The following is a 16945-nucleotide window of genomic DNA, read 5'->3' on the forward strand; positions in this document are numbered from 1 at the left end:
AAAGCAGGGATTAACTGACGGCTCCTTTGTGTGAGCACATATGTCTTTGAAATAATATTCTTATCTTTGTTTTGTTATTGTGCAAAAATGCACCCGCTTGCCAAGTATGAAGACTGACTGAAAAAAAAATTATAGCACCATGGTTTTGACTAATGGGAAAAGAATGAGGAAAGCATCTGTGAGCTGATATAGAGTGACTTTCTGGAGATATTAAGTGAAAAAAAACAAATGCAGAAAAGCATATCTAGAATGCCACTTTTTGTGTAAGACAGAAGGGAAAATAAGAAAAATATATATATTCTGCTTACCAGTATAAAGAGAAACACAGGAAGGATACGTTAGAAGAACACGCTGGCTACCTGCCAGGGGCTGGAGGGAGATTCGAGGGAGTGACACTTCCCTGAATATGCCTTTAGTGTAGTTTTGAGTTTGGAAAACATGTTAATGTTCAACATATTGAAAAAATAAAATTAAATCAGTAAGAAAGTGAAATAAAAGACAAAGACTGAAAGCAAACTGAAACAAATCACAGTATTTCACAGAAATTCCATAACCACATTGGAAGGAAAGACAGAGAGACAGAGAGAGAGAGAGAGAGACAGAGAGAGAGAGAGAGAGAGACAGAGAGAGAGAGAGAGAGAGAGAGAGAGAGAGAGAGAGAGAGAGAGAGAGAGAGAGAGAGAGAGAGAGAGAGAGAGAGAGAGAGAAGAAAAGAGAGAAAAAAAAAAAAAATATGGGGGGGGGGGGGGTCGGGGGGACCTGGAAACAAATCTGAACTTATTTTGCATGTTTATTAAGGTGGTTATGGATCAAGCAATTCTGAAATGATTTTTGATCTATTATAAAATTAGTAAATGTATTAGAAGCCAGGGTTCTCACAGTGGAAGAAGGGAGATACAAATATGGAATGGTGGAAAGCAAGCAATAACTCTATGGATATGGACTGGAACTGTAGGCATTGGTGTGAATTCATGATTTCTAAAATATGGATATGTATGAATATATGTGTGTTTATATGCACACACATTACATATATATGTATGCTGCATGTATCTTTGTGTGTACATTGTGTGTGTGTGTTTGTGTGTATCTCTGACTTTGTCTGCTGAACAGGCCAAGAAGCAAACCCCACCCCACCCCAGAAGCGATGTGTATACATAGCACCCAGATTTTGGTCTTTAATTCCATTTCCCACCAAAAGGACTCTGGGCCCGGAGACACAGAGGTTAGCCCTGTTAGTAACTGACTTCATGATAAAGAATCCAGGTTCTATTAGAAAATTCTACCAAAACTTTACTTTAGAACATGTATAGTCAGAGAGAATTCCCACTAAGAAGAGGGACTGAGAAGTTCAGGGTCTGGGCCACTCGTCAGGAACCAGGTTGGTCTAGGACAATGGAATGGCAACAACCAAGGGTTTTTCATGAAGCAAAACTTATCCAATTTGTAAATTCTGAGACCGTGTTCCTCTCACTTTTGTGTGTGTGTTAAATATATTCATTTAAAATTGAAATAGTGATGACAGTAGATGGTGGTTGGGCCTTTTTAAAATTTGTTTTGCTTTGTTTTATTTATTTTTTAAATTTTTGTTTATTTTCTTTTAAGATAGAGTCTCGCTCTGTTGCCTAGGCTGGAGTGCAGTGGCATAATATTGGTTAACTGCAACCTCTGCCTCCTGGGTTGAAGCGATTCTCCTGCCTTAGCCTCCTGAGTAGCTGGGATTACAGGTGCCCGCCACCACATCTAGCTCATTTTTGTATTTTTAGCAGAGACGAGGTTTCACCATGTTGCCCAGGCTGGTCTTGAACTCCTGGCCTCAAGTGATCCTCCTGCCTTGGCCTCCCAAAGTGCCGGGATTATAGGCATAAGCCAATGTGTCTGGCTGTTGCTTTGTTTAATTTTAATGTCCTGGCTGGGCACGGTGGCTCATGCCTGTAACCCCAGCACTTTGGGAGGCCGAGGTAGGTGGATTGCTTGAGGTCAGGTGTTCAAGACAAACCTGGCCAACATGGTGAAACCCTGTCTGTACTAAAAACACAAAAACTTAGCCGGGTGTGGTGGCCCACGCCTGTAGTCCTAGCTACTCAGGAGGCTGAAGCAGAGAATCGCTTGAACCCAGGAGGCAAAGGTTGCAGTGAGCTGAGATCATGCCACTGCACTCCAGGCTGGGTGACAGAGTGAGACTCCATTTAAAAAAAAAAAAAATTAATGTCCTTACTTGACAAAGTAAAACCCTGACAACGCCAAGACAGTTCCCAAAGTTCTTCTGGACATTTCGCTCATCTATGAAATCAGAAAGTCTGGGAACTATTGGATTAGATAATTTCTTCAGTTGTCACCGACTCTCAGATTTTATGGAAGTCCAAAGAGACTTAACAAGTTATCTCTGAATTTACTGAAGAGTAAAGAAATAAATGAGCTGCTTCAATTATTACAAATACAACAATGACTTCGAATAAATAAACACTAAATAACTATATTGCATGGTTTAACAACAAACAGTTGTCGGGGCAAAAGATACAAGGCAAACCTCATAAGTAATAGGAGTTAATTTATTCAAGTAAAATGGTTGCAAAGTTGGAATATCATTAATGGATTAGTAGGAAGTTACAATGGACTGAATTTTGTGTTGTCCCCAAATTCATGTTGAAGGTAACTCCCAGGCCAGGTGCAGTGGCTCACACCTGTAATCCCAACACTTTGGGAGGCCGGGGTGGGAGGATCACTTGAGGCCAGGAGTAACAGCCCGGGCAACATAGCAAGACCCTATCCCTATTTACCTTAAAAATAATAAGAACTTAACCCCCAATGTGATGGTATTTGGAGATGGAGCCTTTGGGAGGTGGGTTAGATCATAAGAATGGAGCCCTCATGAATAGGATTAGTGCCTATAAAAGAGGCCTGAGATGCTGGGTGTAGTGGCTCCACTTCTGTAATCCCAGCACTTTGGGAGGCTGAGGTGGGAGGATTGCTTGAGGCCAGGAGTTCAACACCAGCCTGGGCAATGTAGCAAAACTCTATCTCTACAATAAATAAATAAAATTGACTGAGCATGGTGATGCACACCTATAATCCCAGCTACTTGGGAGGATGAGGGAGGAGAATCACTTGAGCCCAGGAGTTTGAAGCTGCGGTGAGCTATGATCATGCCACTGCGCTCCAGCGTGGAAGATAGTGATATCTCGTCTTTTTTTTTTTAAAAAAAAAAGGCACTGAGAGCTCCCTTCCCCTTTCTGCCATGTTTGGACACAGTGAGAAGACAACCATGTCTGAACCAGGAAGCTGGCCCTCACCAGACACCAAGTCTACTGGTGCCTTGATCTTGGACTTCCCAGTCTCCAGAAATAAATTTCAGTTGTTCATAAATTACATCTATGGCATTTTATTATAGCTGCCCAAACAAACTAAGACAGAACTTAAAAAAGGAATTACACTTCTTATTTTGTATCTGTTTTCAGAAATAAAACATGACCTAGAGTCTTACATCCTGTGGAAATCCACGCTAAGGAGATACAGAATCCTCTCTTGATTTTATGAGCTGTTATGCAACTGCAGTTTATTTTGAAACAAACTGGCCCAACAGAGCACTCAGGCACATAAGCTGAAAGTAACAACTCATGGTTCGAGAGTTTTCTTTAATTCATGGAGAGTTCATGTTTAATTCATGGTTATTCAAGCCCAAGGTAACTGCATTCTCACTGCTTGTTGAAAGAACAGCCTTGGGAGATTTTTTTCCAAGGACACTGCTTTGGAAAGAAAATAGGATGCTTTTCCTTGATTCTTAAGAACCGCACATGCTGACAACGGGTGGACACGGTCAGCGGGTCGCTACTTCTCACCATTCTTCATTTTTGTTATTCAGTCTCCTGACAGCACCCCAAACCCTGTTTACTGACTGCAGAGGTCAGATCTGAAGCATCCTCACCCGCAGCAAAATGAGGCAGTCTGTCAATGTGGTGACGGACCATCGCCATCTGGTGGCGATGGAGTGACTGCGACACTTAGTGGGCGGGGAAGGAGGGGAGAAGCGAGAGAAGAGTTACTAAGAATGTACCAGGCATGATGCTAGATGCTTCACAAGATCATTGCACTTTTATCCTCACACACACAAATGTGAGGATGCTGTCACTGCCTCTGTCTCAGAGAGGAGGAGATTATTGCTCGAAGGGCTTCATTAATACATAGCTCGTCCAAGGACAGAGCTGGTGATACATCCAGCGTACAATGGAGGCAGGTCTCTCCCATGCCAAAGCTTTCCTTCTCTCGTCGATGCCATTGTTCCCACCAGCTCTGGAGATTTGACATTCTAGAAATATGCTAAAAACGTAGAACAAGGATGCTGATTTTGAGATGGCAATAGGGTGGATGAGGAATGGATGAAGTATAATAATTGGAAAGAAACATAGTTTTGAGTTCCTGCCATGTCCCAAATCCTATGCTGGGTGCTTTTTGTTTACCGCCTGCTAATCTTCAGGCAAAGGAGAGGAGTAGAGAAGCCCTAAGGAAGTAACCCTTAGGGGACAGCACATGGGAAAGCCCTGACGTACATGACGTATGGCTGCATTTGGCTTAGTTCAGGAAGAGCTTACCAATGAAGCCCTTCAATGAAGACGATGAAGAAGGAAGTCAAATTCAGTGTTCTGGGGTCACAACCTAGATTCCGACTATCTCCTCAAATACCTGGGGAGGCGTGGGTGGATGTGTAGTGTACATGGACGGCTGCACATTGGGTGAGCTCTGGCACTCTTACTGAAATTAAAATGTCAATGCTGAGAAGGGCCTTTGCAACAAGTCCAATCCCCTTGTCTTACTGACAAGAGGACTGGGCCCAGAGAGTTGGCCAAGGGGTGTGGCTGAGGTCACATGGCTCCTGGGGCTCATGTAGCTCCCTGGTGAGCTTCTGAGTCAGAGGATCCAGGTGACCTGAGTGGGAGCTGGGGTGTGTGTAAAGATCACCTACTGATCTTGGCTGGTGGCAGAGCTCAGGTTTCTTGGCCACTCTCGGGGCCATGCCGGGGCTCTGCCACCTTGGGGTGGGCCTCATTCTGCATCAGAAGATTCGGACTTTGACAGCTGATGATAATCATTTTGGGACACTAGTCATGTCTGTTCATCAATTACTCATTTAGCCGTATTTATAAGGACAGTGGACTAAAGAAGCAAATCCAAAGGCTCAGGAGTGAGCAATTGGCCAGGCAGAGAGAGTCTAAAGAAAAGGCACGAGGCTACTTGTTTGATATCTTACGGTTTTGAAGAGCTATTAAAAAAGCAAATTAGCAAAAATGTAGTCACTCTAAGTTTCTTCTTTCATCATTCAACAATATTCTGATCTACGCATTGTGTATTTGGAGTAGGGCTGTTTTCTGTGTGGGGATTGCCATGGTCTCACAGTGAATGCCAGCCTGTGGCACAAGAGGGCTGTGGATTCTTTGAAACTGGATACAGGGAGTGAGGAAGGCTAATCTTGGCAATTTATGATTTTTCCCCCTTTTTTTGTTTTGAGATGGAATCTCTCTCTGTTGCCCAGGCAGCAATTTATGAATTTTAAAAGGATTGACCATGAATATGTCAGTTAAATTATATGGAATGGTTGTCTACTTGTAATGTCAGTTAAATTATATGGAATGGTTGTCTACTTGTACTCAAGCATTGCCAATTTGTCACCTAGGGCATTACTTTTCAAAAAAGTGTATCTTGATTAAGATAAATTCAAAATATGAAAATCAATTACACATCATCAAATTTCTCTGACTAGCAAACTTCTCTCACGCTTTAAAAAGATGGTTTGGCATATTATTGGCATTTAACTCTTGGGGATCATTGCCTCTGTAATCCGTGGGGCACACATACTTGTGAACAAACAGATGAGAAGTGCTTACCTCTTTGTGGTCTCCACCTTGGAGGGGTCCGGCAGGCAGGAGAGAACCAGGGACTGGAAGCTTCTCCAGTGCATTATTCCAGGAATAATGTCCTGTAAGGAAAGTCAGCGCACGGGAGCTACATGGGAAGCAACTGTTTGGTGAGGTAAAGTTTCGGAAGGACTTTTGTTTTATTCAACTCTTTTTCAGTCTTAAAAGGCTAAGCAGCAAAATCTGTAATTTCATTCAGTTTGGATTTTTCTGAAGCAAAAAGGCAATTGCTTCAGCAAAGCACATTAAACAATGCAACACAGAATTAGAGACAAAGGAGAGGTTTGCTTCCCTTGCTTCCTTAGGCACTTGTACAAGCAACATGTCCTCGGGATGGAGGGCAGCTGCGGCCTTAGAATCTGTTTTGTTTGTTGTGAATGTGATGCTAATGCAACACTCGGAGAGGAAGGCAGTTCATCCAGCGGCACGCCAGGCGGGAGAGCTGCACATGCGCGCCACGTGGGAGGAGAGCGCTGCAAGGAGACCCCGGCTGGGCTGAGTGCAGGGTGCATGATAGAGACAGAAGGGAATCTGGCTGGAGAGCCAGGCAGGTCACAGGGGCACTGTGGGCCAAGCTAATGAGCTTGGAGCTCCTCCTGCAGGCAGTGGGGCCCACGGAAGGCTTTTGAGCAGGAAATGACAGGATCAACTTGTGCCTAAGGAAGATTTCTCCGAAGGGAAGGCGGACTGCAGCAGCAGTGGGCCACAGGCTAGACTAGAGGGAGGTCTGCAAATCTGTTTGCTGTGTCAGTGGCACACTGGTGGCCCCCCGGGGTGGTGAGATGAGGGGAATGTGGGAGGAGGGAAAGAATCTCATAGGTAACTGCACAAAGTCCATAAAACAGAAAGGCAAGTAGGTGACACAGGAAGAGGAGGCAGTTGAGGGTGTGGCTGGTAGAAGTGGGGAGAGAGATCATAATCTGAGTTAAGGGTTGATTGAGTTTGAAGGGCCTGAAGATAACCCTTAAGGGGTGTCGGGGGATATTCAGGTCAGGGTGGTTCCCTGTGGGGGAAGTAATTCCTTGGGGCCACTTTTTTGCATGTGTCACACCACCACCTTGTCCATTCTGGTTTCTATACTTGGGGTCAAAGAGAGAGGAGGTCAGACCAAGGGTTTGCGCATACTATATGGCTGTTTTTACATGATTGAAATACGAACACATGAACGTTAGGTACAGCCTTCCAAAGGAATGTTGACAAAGGGCAGCAGGCAGCTCGAGAGGCAGGTGTGGTCAGGACAAGGCGGTGCAGGGTCTCCACCTGTACCCCTTTAGGGTTGGCGGTATGGGGGCGGTGTTACCATTCTTGCTTTGCAGCTGTGGCGGCAAACCTTCTTTGTCTCAATTCCAGCTGTGACCCTGTCCTCGTCCCCTGCCCCTCCCTGCAGCCCAGGGCCACTCTGCCAGTGAGCCTGGTGACGACATTACCGTGTGATGGAGAAACTGCTTTTGGGTGACAGGAATGCTGGACCCGTGGTGGGACTCTTTGGTGATTTTGTACTTCGGGTGAGAGCATAGATGGTAATCTATCGACGTTTCTGCGTAGGTCAGAGGATGCATTACAGCAAATAATCCTGGGTTGGGATTCTGCCAAAGACAGGGAAAAAATATTCTTTTTTGTTTATCAGTTTCTTTTTTTTTTTCATTTTATTTTATTTTTTAAATTATCATTATACTTTAAGTTCTAGGATACATGTGCATAACGTGCAGGTTTGTTACATATGTATACTTGTGCCATGTTGGTGTGCTGCACCCATCAACTCGTCCTTTACATCAGGTATAACTCCCAATGCAATCCCTCCCCCCTCCCCCCTCCCCACAATAGGCCCTGGTGTGTGATGTTCCCCTTCCTGAGTCCAAGTGATCTCCTTGTTCAGTTTCCACCTATGAGTGAGAACATGCGGTGTTTGGTTTTCTGTTCTTGCGATAGTTTGCTGAGAATGAGTTTCCAGCTGCATCCATGTCCCTACAAAGGACACAAACTCATCCTTTTTTATGGCTGCATACTATTCCATGGTGTATATGTGCCACATTTTCTTAATCCAGTCTGTCACTGATGGACATTTGGGTTGGTTCCAAGTCTTTGCTATTGTGAATAGTGCCGCAATGGACATATGTGTGCATGTGTCTTTATAGCAGCATGATTTATAATCCTTTGGGTATATACCCAGTAATGGGATGGCTGGGTCATATGGTACATCTAGTTCTAGATCCTTGAGGAATCGCCATACTAGTTTACAATCCCACCAACAGTGTAAAAGTATTCCTATTTCTCCACATCCTCTCCAGCACCTGTTGTTTCCTGACTTTTTAATGATCGCCATTCTAACTGGTGTGAGATGGTATCTCATTGTGGTTTTGATTTGCATTTCTCTGATGGCCAGTGATGATGAGCATTAAGCCAGGGATAGGACAGGCATCAGCTAATGCTGTCTGTGGCTCCCACTAGCACTAGCACTCTGTGACTCCACATCAGCTTCTCTGGAAAAGAAGCAGGAGAGCAGAGGTGTCTTCAAGCCAGCAGCGTTTAAAAAAACATAGTCATTCATAAATGTCACTTTTAAGGCTTAAGAGCTTCATTACATACCATATGGGTTTACTAAACTCACATGAAATCACAGCTTAAAACAGCTTTGAATATTTGTTTCTAATGCTGATGAATTAGGGAGTTATTAAATGAGCAAACTGGTTTAAAAAAGCAAATAAGCTCTGGTTTTGAAAACAAAAATAGGCTTTTAAAAGCTACTTTAAAGAGATGACAAAAAAGAGGATGACATTTGATGTATCAGGAAATGTCAACATTTAACATTGTTTTGGTAATGTGTTTAATTCAGGAAGGCTCCATTTGGAAGTAGTATCTGGTTTTAAGGGAGATCCTGTTTTTTATTAATTTTCCAGCAGAACTAATGGAGGCACAGAGCAATTATATCAAAATACTAAAATACAGAGCCTTTTACTGTTCTCTCAGAGGCTCGTGCAACAAGAACCCTATTCTTGTTCCAAACAGCAACATAGCACCCCCACCAGCTGTTTAATTTCAGATGTTTGATGTTTAAGAACCACTACACTGAGATTCTGTTGTTTGTCTGACTTTTTTAAACAAGTTAAAAAACCCCACAAAACCACTTAGCCTATGGAAACTCAATCTCACTGCCAAGAAACAAATGTCCCCCCAAACTTAAATGACATGCAGCTAGACCTGAACGCATTCCAGCATCCAGAGGCAAGGTGGGGGAGGGCCCAGCAGTGGTGAGTCAAGAAGGCTGGAAAGGCGGTAAGCGTTAGTGCAAAGGCTGCCGAGCCACTTGAGGGCCAGGATGAGGGCCTGGGGCAAAGGTAGGGAGAGGGCTCTGGACTGAACTCCTGCATATAAAGGAGTGGGGAGGGCAGGGAGGCAACGATGGCCACTGAGGGGGTCTGAGATGCCCACAGTAATGTGGAAAAAAGCATACACCTTGGTAAGCACTTGTGGTTGAGGTGGGATTTAGGGAGGCAGTGTGATGGGGAGTGGGGCTGGGCCCACCCTATGGGGATAGTGTGAGGGAAAAGGTTTACAACACCAGGGGAGGGGAAATGCCCTGTGTGGCCTTCAGGAGTGTCTTCTACCCTGGTTGACTGAGGACATGTGAAGCTGCCATGTGGCTGGCTCTCTCTGCCTTGGGCCAAGCGTCATGAACGCAGTCTTTTTGGAAATGGCAATGGCACTGTCTCCCGTAGTTGTCATCCTTCAGATCCCCATTGCTACCAGCGTAACTGGTCTGAGTGGTCACCCCATGATGCTTTTAATTTTAATTTTCCTAAACTAACGCATGCATATGGTAGCAACTCACCTCGGCTGCAAGGATTTGTGAGGAAAAGCAGTGGTCTTCCGCTGGCCCGTCCTGTTACCAGGCCCACATCCCAAAGGCTGCTTCTTTCCCGTGTTTCTGGCTTTTGTGACTCTAGTGGTCACCACCCTAACTCTAAACATCATGCTTATTCTTCCATTTCTTGATTGTCAACCTCAGGCAGTATCTACTGACTCATTACTATGCAAGACAAGGACTTTGCTTATGTACACAAATGCCCCTTCCAAACTTCTTCTTTCCTGTTTTGAAGGTTGCCTTATTCTGCTGTTGGTCACCATTGTGACTTGAAATGGTACACACATACCCCTATTTCTTGTTCATCATCTTTAGTTGGGTATTTCAACTCCCCTTCAGGTGAAACAAAAACATCATTCTTCTGCTTTCCTGCACCTTATTTTCTTGCTTTCGCAATTTTCCTTTGATATTGTTGAGATCCTTAACATTTGCCTTCCAGAACTACAGCCAGACCCTCATGCTTTGCTCATAGGCTGTCTCTAAAAGTTGAAAACTAATAAATAGCATTTACTTTCTCTTAACTATGTAAATATGTTTCTCTGCCAGGCCAAGTCAAGGCTTGGATTACGGGTTTGGCTTATTTACTTATTTATATTTTGGCTAAAGGTTCAATATCATGACCTGCGGGCCCCCATTAAAGAAGAGTTCTGATATCATGGCCAAATGTATTATATTTTTAGATTTTCCATCAGCTCTTAAAAATCATGTCAAATTTTAGTTTGGTTTCCTATTTGGAGCACATACTGATATTCAGTTGATTTCCCCCCTTGTAGATTATAATTGCTTCTTCTTTTCTTGATGTGCCTTTATACAATCCTTGAGTGTTCCAGACTCTCAATTGCACTGTTAGTGCTTGGAGCCTACCCTTACCTAGACACCTCTTTCTCAAAGCCCTTTACCCTCCCTCCTCCAGGCTGAATGCCCAGAGATCAGCCCAAGACTTCACTATAATGCTTCACCAGTTGTAACCACTACAGTGTTTCTTTTCTTTCTTTAGGGTCTCCTAATTCTTACTTTTACTGCTGTACTGATATATAGTTGATGTACAATAAATGACACATATTTAAATTACATAGTTTGATATGTTTTAACACTTGTTACACCTGCAAAACCATTGCCGTCATAAACATAATGAACATTTCCATCACCCCCAAGAGTTATTTCATGCCCTTCATCATTCCCCCATCCTCATTTCCTGCCCCTCCACACCTATGCACCCAACCCATCTACAGGCAGCCACCAATCTTTCTGTCTCTGTAGATCACTTTAGATATTCTAGACTTTTATCTAAATTGAACAAAACAGCAAGTAATCTTTTTTGTCTGATTTCTTTTACCCAAGATAATTACTTTGAGAATCATCCACATTTTTATATACATAAAGAGCTCATTCATTTCTATTACTGAAGAGTATTCAACTGTATGGTTATGCCACAATTTGTTTATCTGTTAACCTGCTAATGGACACTTATTTTCCAGTTTGGGGAGCACATAAATCTGCTATGAATATTCTTGCACAAGTTTAATGCTTCCATTTATCTTGGGTGAATAGCTAGGAATGGAATGGTTGGACGTATGGTGGGTGTATGTTAACTACTAACTTTGTAAGAAACTGCCAAACAGTTTTCCAAAGTACTTGTACCATTTTACATTCCCACCAGCAGTTTTTCAAATTGTAGGTGTTCTAACAGAGAGAGCTCATTGCCGTTTTAATTTGCGTTGTTAATGATGCATTATTCTGTGCATCTTTTTGTGTGCATATTTGCCATCTGTATATCTTCTTTGGTGAAGAATCTGTTCAAATCTTTTGCCCATTTAAAAATTGGATTGTTTGCTTGCTTATTATTGAGTTCTGATAATTTTTTAAAAAATTATTTATTGTATTGTGGTAACAACACTTAGCATGAGAACTACCCTTTTAACAAATTTTTAAATGTGCATTATTGGCTCTAAGTGCGATGTTGTACTGCAGATTGTGAGAGCGGATTTATCTTTCTTGACTGCAACTTTATGCTAGTAAACTCCCCATTTTCCCCTCTCTCAGCCTCTGATAACCACCATTCACTCTTTGATTCTGTCAATCTGGCTATTATCAATATCTCATATTTGTCTTTCTGTGACTGGCCTATTTAGCTTGGCATAATGTCCTCAAGGTTTATCAATGCTGTTGTGTATTACAGAATTTCCTTCTTTTTTAAAGGCTGAATAGTATTCCACTGTCTGAATATGCCACTTTTTTTATTCCATTCATCTGTTGATAGAGTTTTAGATTGTTTTCATATCTTAGCTATTGTGAATAGTGCTGCAATGAACACAGGAGTGTTAGTATCTCTTTGATATCCTGATTTCTTTCTCTCTCTTTATTTTTTGAAACAGGGTCTTGTTCTGTCACCCAGGCTGGAGTGCAGTGGCACCATCATGGCTCACTGCAACCTTGACCTCCTGGGCTCGAACGATCCTCTCACCTCAGCGTCCCAAAGAGCTGGGACTACAGGCTTCTGCCATCAGGCCTGGCTAATTTTTTTGTAGAAATAGGGTCTTGTTATGTTGCCTAGGCTGGTCTCAAACTCCTGGGCTCAAGTGATCCTCCTGCCTTATCCTCCCAAGTGTTGAGAGTACAGGCATGAACCACCGTGCCTAGCCCTGATTTTAATACTTCTGGAAACATATCCAGAAGTGGGATTGTTGGCTCACATTATTATTATTACTGTTATTATTATTATTATTTGAGACAGGGTCTCACTCTGTTGCCCAGGCAGGAGTGCAGTGGTGAAATCACAGTTCACTGCAGGCTTGAACTCCTGGGCTCAAGGGGTCCTCCTGCCTCAGCCTCCCAAGTAGCTAGGACTATAGGCATGTGCCACCACACCCAGCTGATTGCTGGATCATATGGCAGTTCTATATTTAATTTTTTGAGGAACCTCCATACTATTTTCTACAGTGAATGTACCATTTTGGATTTCTACCAACAGTGTGTAAGGATTCCAATTTCTCTACATCTTCCTTAACACTTACTGTGTTTTATTTTTTTGGTAATAGCCTTCTTAACAGATGTTAGGTAATGTCTCATTATGGTTTTGATTTTTTTTCTGATGATTAGTGGTGAGCAGCTTTTTCATATAGCTGTTGGCCATTTATAAGTCTTCTTTGGAGAAATATCTATTCAAGTTTTAACCCACTATTTAAAATGAGTTACTAGTTTTTTTTTTGTTTTTGTTTTTGTTTTGAGATGGAGTCTTGCTCTGTCACCCAGGCTGGAGTGCAGTGGCGTGATCTCGGCTCACTGCAAGCTCCACCTCCAGGATTCACGCCATTCTCCTGCCTCAGCCTCCTGAGTAGCTGGGACTATAGGCGCCCGCCACCATGCCCAGTTAATTTTGTATTTTTAGTAGAGATGGGGTTTCACCGTGTTAGCCAGGATGGTCTCAAATCTCCTAACCTTGTAATCCACCCGCCTTGGCCTCCCAAAGTGCTGGGATTACAGGCATTGAGCCACTGCGCCCGGCCAGGTTTTTTTTTTTTTTTTTTTTTTTTTAACTATTGAGTTGTAGAAGTTTCTTATATATTTTGGGTATTAACTCCTTATCAAATATATAGTTTGCTGACTATATTCTGTAGGTCACTTTTTCATTCTGTTGACTGTTTCCTTTGTGAATTTTGACAGTTCTTTATATATTCTGGATACAAGTTCTTATCAGATATGTGATTTCCAAATATTTTCTCCAAGTCTGTGATTTATATTTTTATTTTCTTAACATTAACAGAAATTCTTAATTTGGACAAAGTCCAATTAATCCATTTTTTTTCCATTTATGGATTGTGTTTTTTTGGTGTTTTATCTAAGAAATCTTTGTCTAATTGGACGATCACAAAGATTTTCTGTGTGTTTTCTAGTAGTTTTACAGTTTCAGGTTTTCTATTTAGGTCTATGATCCATGTTGTATTAATTTACGTAGATGGTGTGAGATACTAATTGAAATTCTTGTTTTTATTTTTGGTAAATAGATATCCAAATGTTCTAGCACAATTTGTTGAAAGGTTATCTTTTCTCTGATGAATTATCTCTGACCTTTGTCAAAAATCAATTAATGATAATGTATGAATGAATATATTTCTGGATCCTCTATTCTGTTCCATTAATCTGTTTATTTCTCTATTTATTTAGGTTTTCTTTGAATTCTCTCAGTAATGTTTTATAATTTTCAGTGTACTGATCTTGTACATGTTTGTCATATTTATCTCTAATTATTTCACATGTTTTGATGCTATTGTTAAATGATATGGCTTTTGAAACTTAAGTTTCATAATGTTTATTGCTAGTATACAGAAATATGATTGATTTTTATATGGTGATTCTACATCCTGCAATCTTGTTAAATTCCCTTATTAGTTTAAGTAGTTTTTTGTAGATTTCATTGTATTTTCTTGATAGACAATCATTTTTTTTTTTTTTTGTAAATAAAGATGGGTTTATATCTTCTTTTCAAATCTGGCTGCCTTTTATTTATTTTTCTTGTCTTGTTACATTGGCTATACTTATAATCCTGAATAGAATTAGTGAGAGCAGACATCCTTGCCTTATTCTTGATCTTAGGAGGAAGGCATTCAGTCATTTACCACTCAGTTTGATGTTGGCTCTAGGTTTTAAATAGATGACCATTATTTGGTTGAGAAAGTTCCCTTCTATCCCGCACTTGCTGATAGTGTTCATCAGGAATGGATGTTTGATAATTTTTCTGTTACTATTGAGATGTTTTTCCTTTTTAGAGTGTTACATGTAAACTATAGTGAGTTTTTAATGTTAAATTAATCTTGTATTCCTGATTCAAGCCCCTATTTGGTTATGATACATTATCCATTTTATAAAGCAATTAACTTGATTTATTAAAATTTTGTTAAAAATATTTTCATCTATGTTCATAAAGGATATTGATCTTTTCTTTTTTTTCCTGTAATATCTCTGTCTGGCTTTGGTATCAGAGTAATACTAGCCTCTAGAATAATTTGGGAATTAGTCTCTTCTCTTCCATTTTCTGGAAGAATTTGTGTAGATTTTGTATTATTCTTTCCTTAAATATTTGGCAGAATTCTGTAGTGAAGGCATCTGGGCCTGGAGGTTTCTTTGTGGGAAAGTTTTCAACCAAAAATTCAATTTCTTTAACAGATATAAAGCTACTTTGCCGAGCGCGGTGGCTCACGCCTGTAACCCCAGCACTTTGGGAGGCCGAGGCAGGCGGATCACGAGGTCAGGAGATCAAGACCATCCTGGCCAACATGGTAAAACCCTGTCTCTACTAAAAATACAGAAAATTAGCCGGGCATGGTGGTGGGCACCTGTAGTCCCAGCTACTCGGGAGGCTGAGGCAAGAGAATGGTGTGAACCCGGGAGGCGGTGCTTGCCAAAATTACATCACTGCACTCCAGCCTAGGGGACACAGCGAGACTCATCTCGGAAAAAAAAAGCTATTTTGGCTATTTATCTCCTCTTAGATAAGATGTTACAGTTTGTGCCTTTTAATGAATTTGCACATTTAAGTCATCAAATTTACTGGCATCAAGTTTTTCATAATATTAACTTCTTATCTTTTTAAAATCTGTAGAATATGTAGTGATGTCACCTTTCTCATTCCTGACATTGGTAATTTGTGCCTTTTGCCTTTTTTCCTGATCAGTCAGGTTACAGGTTTATCAATTTTATTGATCTTCTCAAAGAACCAGTTTTTCTCTATTGTTTTTCTGCTTTCTATTTCATTTTATTTTCTTTTGAGATGGAGTCTTGCTCTGTTGCCCAGGCTGGAGTGCAGTGGCGTGATAGCTCACTGCAACTTCCTCCTCCTGGATTCAAGCAATTCTCCTGCCTCAGCCTCCTGAGTAGCTGGGATTATAGGCAGGGGCCACCATGTTTGGCTAATTTCTTTGTACTTTTAGTAGAGACAGGGTTTCGCCATGTTGGCCAGGCTGATCTCAAACTCCTGACCTCAAGTGATCTGCTGGCTTGGCCTCCTAAACTGTTGGGATTACAGGCGTGAGTCACTGTGCCCAGCCTATTCCATTAATTGTCAATTTGACCTTTATTATTTCTTTTTTCTGCTTAGTTTGGTTTCATCTTCCCTCCTTTTTCTAGTTTCTTAAAGGGGTAGCTTAGGACATTAACTTGAAACTTTTCTTCTTTTCCAATGTAGGTGTGTAGTGCTATAAATTTCCCACAGATTTTTTGTTTGTTTTCATTTTCATTCACTTAAAAATACTTTCTAATTTCTTTTTTAATTTCTTCTTTGGCCTATATTTATATATTATAGATATTTAGAAAAGATCATAAAATTATTTTCATTAAAAAGGCAGGAATTGCTAAAAGATGGAATCATTGATATTCTCCAAAAAACAAAGGCTGGCAAACAATTTTAAAGGTCAGATATTGTTTAACACTTGAAATTCCAAAGGGAAAAAATATTCCCAATGAATTCTCTTTTTCCTATAGAGTAATTGCTGAAATAAAGGAGCACAGAAAACAAGGCTTCTGCCAGTTGCCACTTACAAAAATATACAGAGGATCATAATCCAGAGACATGGCTAAGGCCTCAGGTGGTTTCATGCTCAAAACTGATGTCTTGCCAGAGAGCTGAGTTGTGGAGTCTTGCTTTGGAAGGGCTACGATGGTGGTGACTTCATCCTAACAAGGACCAAGGGCAGCACGTTAGTTTTGATGCCAGGATAGGAGGGAAAAGATGAGAGAGATTCTGGAAGGTGGGGGTGTGTTACCTCAGCTCCTTGCTTTAGGGCTCGGGCAAGCTTTTGAGGTCTGTAACTTGTTGAAGACTTGTGGACAGAGAATGGCTGATATCTCTTAATTTTGTACAGCTGAGGAACCTGAAGGTGAAAGAAGACTGAAAATCCTTAAAAACCTGTTACCATTTGGTGGGATCTACTTCTCAACAACAGCATTTCCGAGCTTCCTGGTGGTAAAAGTAAGACAAGAACCATGTTGCAGTCATCGGATTGTGGCTATTGTTAGTTTGGACCAGTCTGGACAGACTTTAGTGAAAGTCCTGAGCCCTGCTCTGGGTTTCGGCACACATGAGTGTTCATGATTACTCAACCATACTACATGGCTTAAGTGTAGAAGGACACCAAAATATTTTCATTTTCAAAAACAGAAGTGGTCATATGTCTCAAGA

General features: G+C 41.4%; 1 protein-coding gene across 5 annotated transcripts in view; it reads right to left on the reverse strand.

The window, feature by feature from the left end:
- The window catches only part of CFAP221 (cilia and flagella associated protein 221), a 118247-nt gene that overhangs the window by 11573 nt on the left and 89729 nt on the right, over nt 1-16945 (reverse strand). For all 5 annotated transcript variants that reach the window (XM_003909214.4, XM_017947937.2, XM_017947936.3 and 2 more), the window contains 4 exons: nt 16530-16637; nt 16306-16440; nt 7337-7495; nt 5880-5971 (listed from right to left, as the gene is read on the reverse strand). In XM_003909214.4, the coding sequence (XP_003909263.2) occupies nt 5880-5971; nt 7337-7495; nt 16306-16440; nt 16530-16637 (494 nt within the window). The remainder of the gene's footprint in view (nt 1-5879; nt 5972-7336; nt 7496-16305; nt 16441-16529; nt 16638-16945) is intronic.

The sequence above is a fragment of the Papio anubis genome, chromosome 10 (genome assembly GCF_008728515.1).
Source record: "Papio anubis isolate 15944 chromosome 10, Panubis1.0, whole genome shotgun sequence".
Lineage (NCBI taxonomy): Eukaryota > Metazoa > Chordata > Mammalia > Primates > Cercopithecidae > Papio > Papio anubis.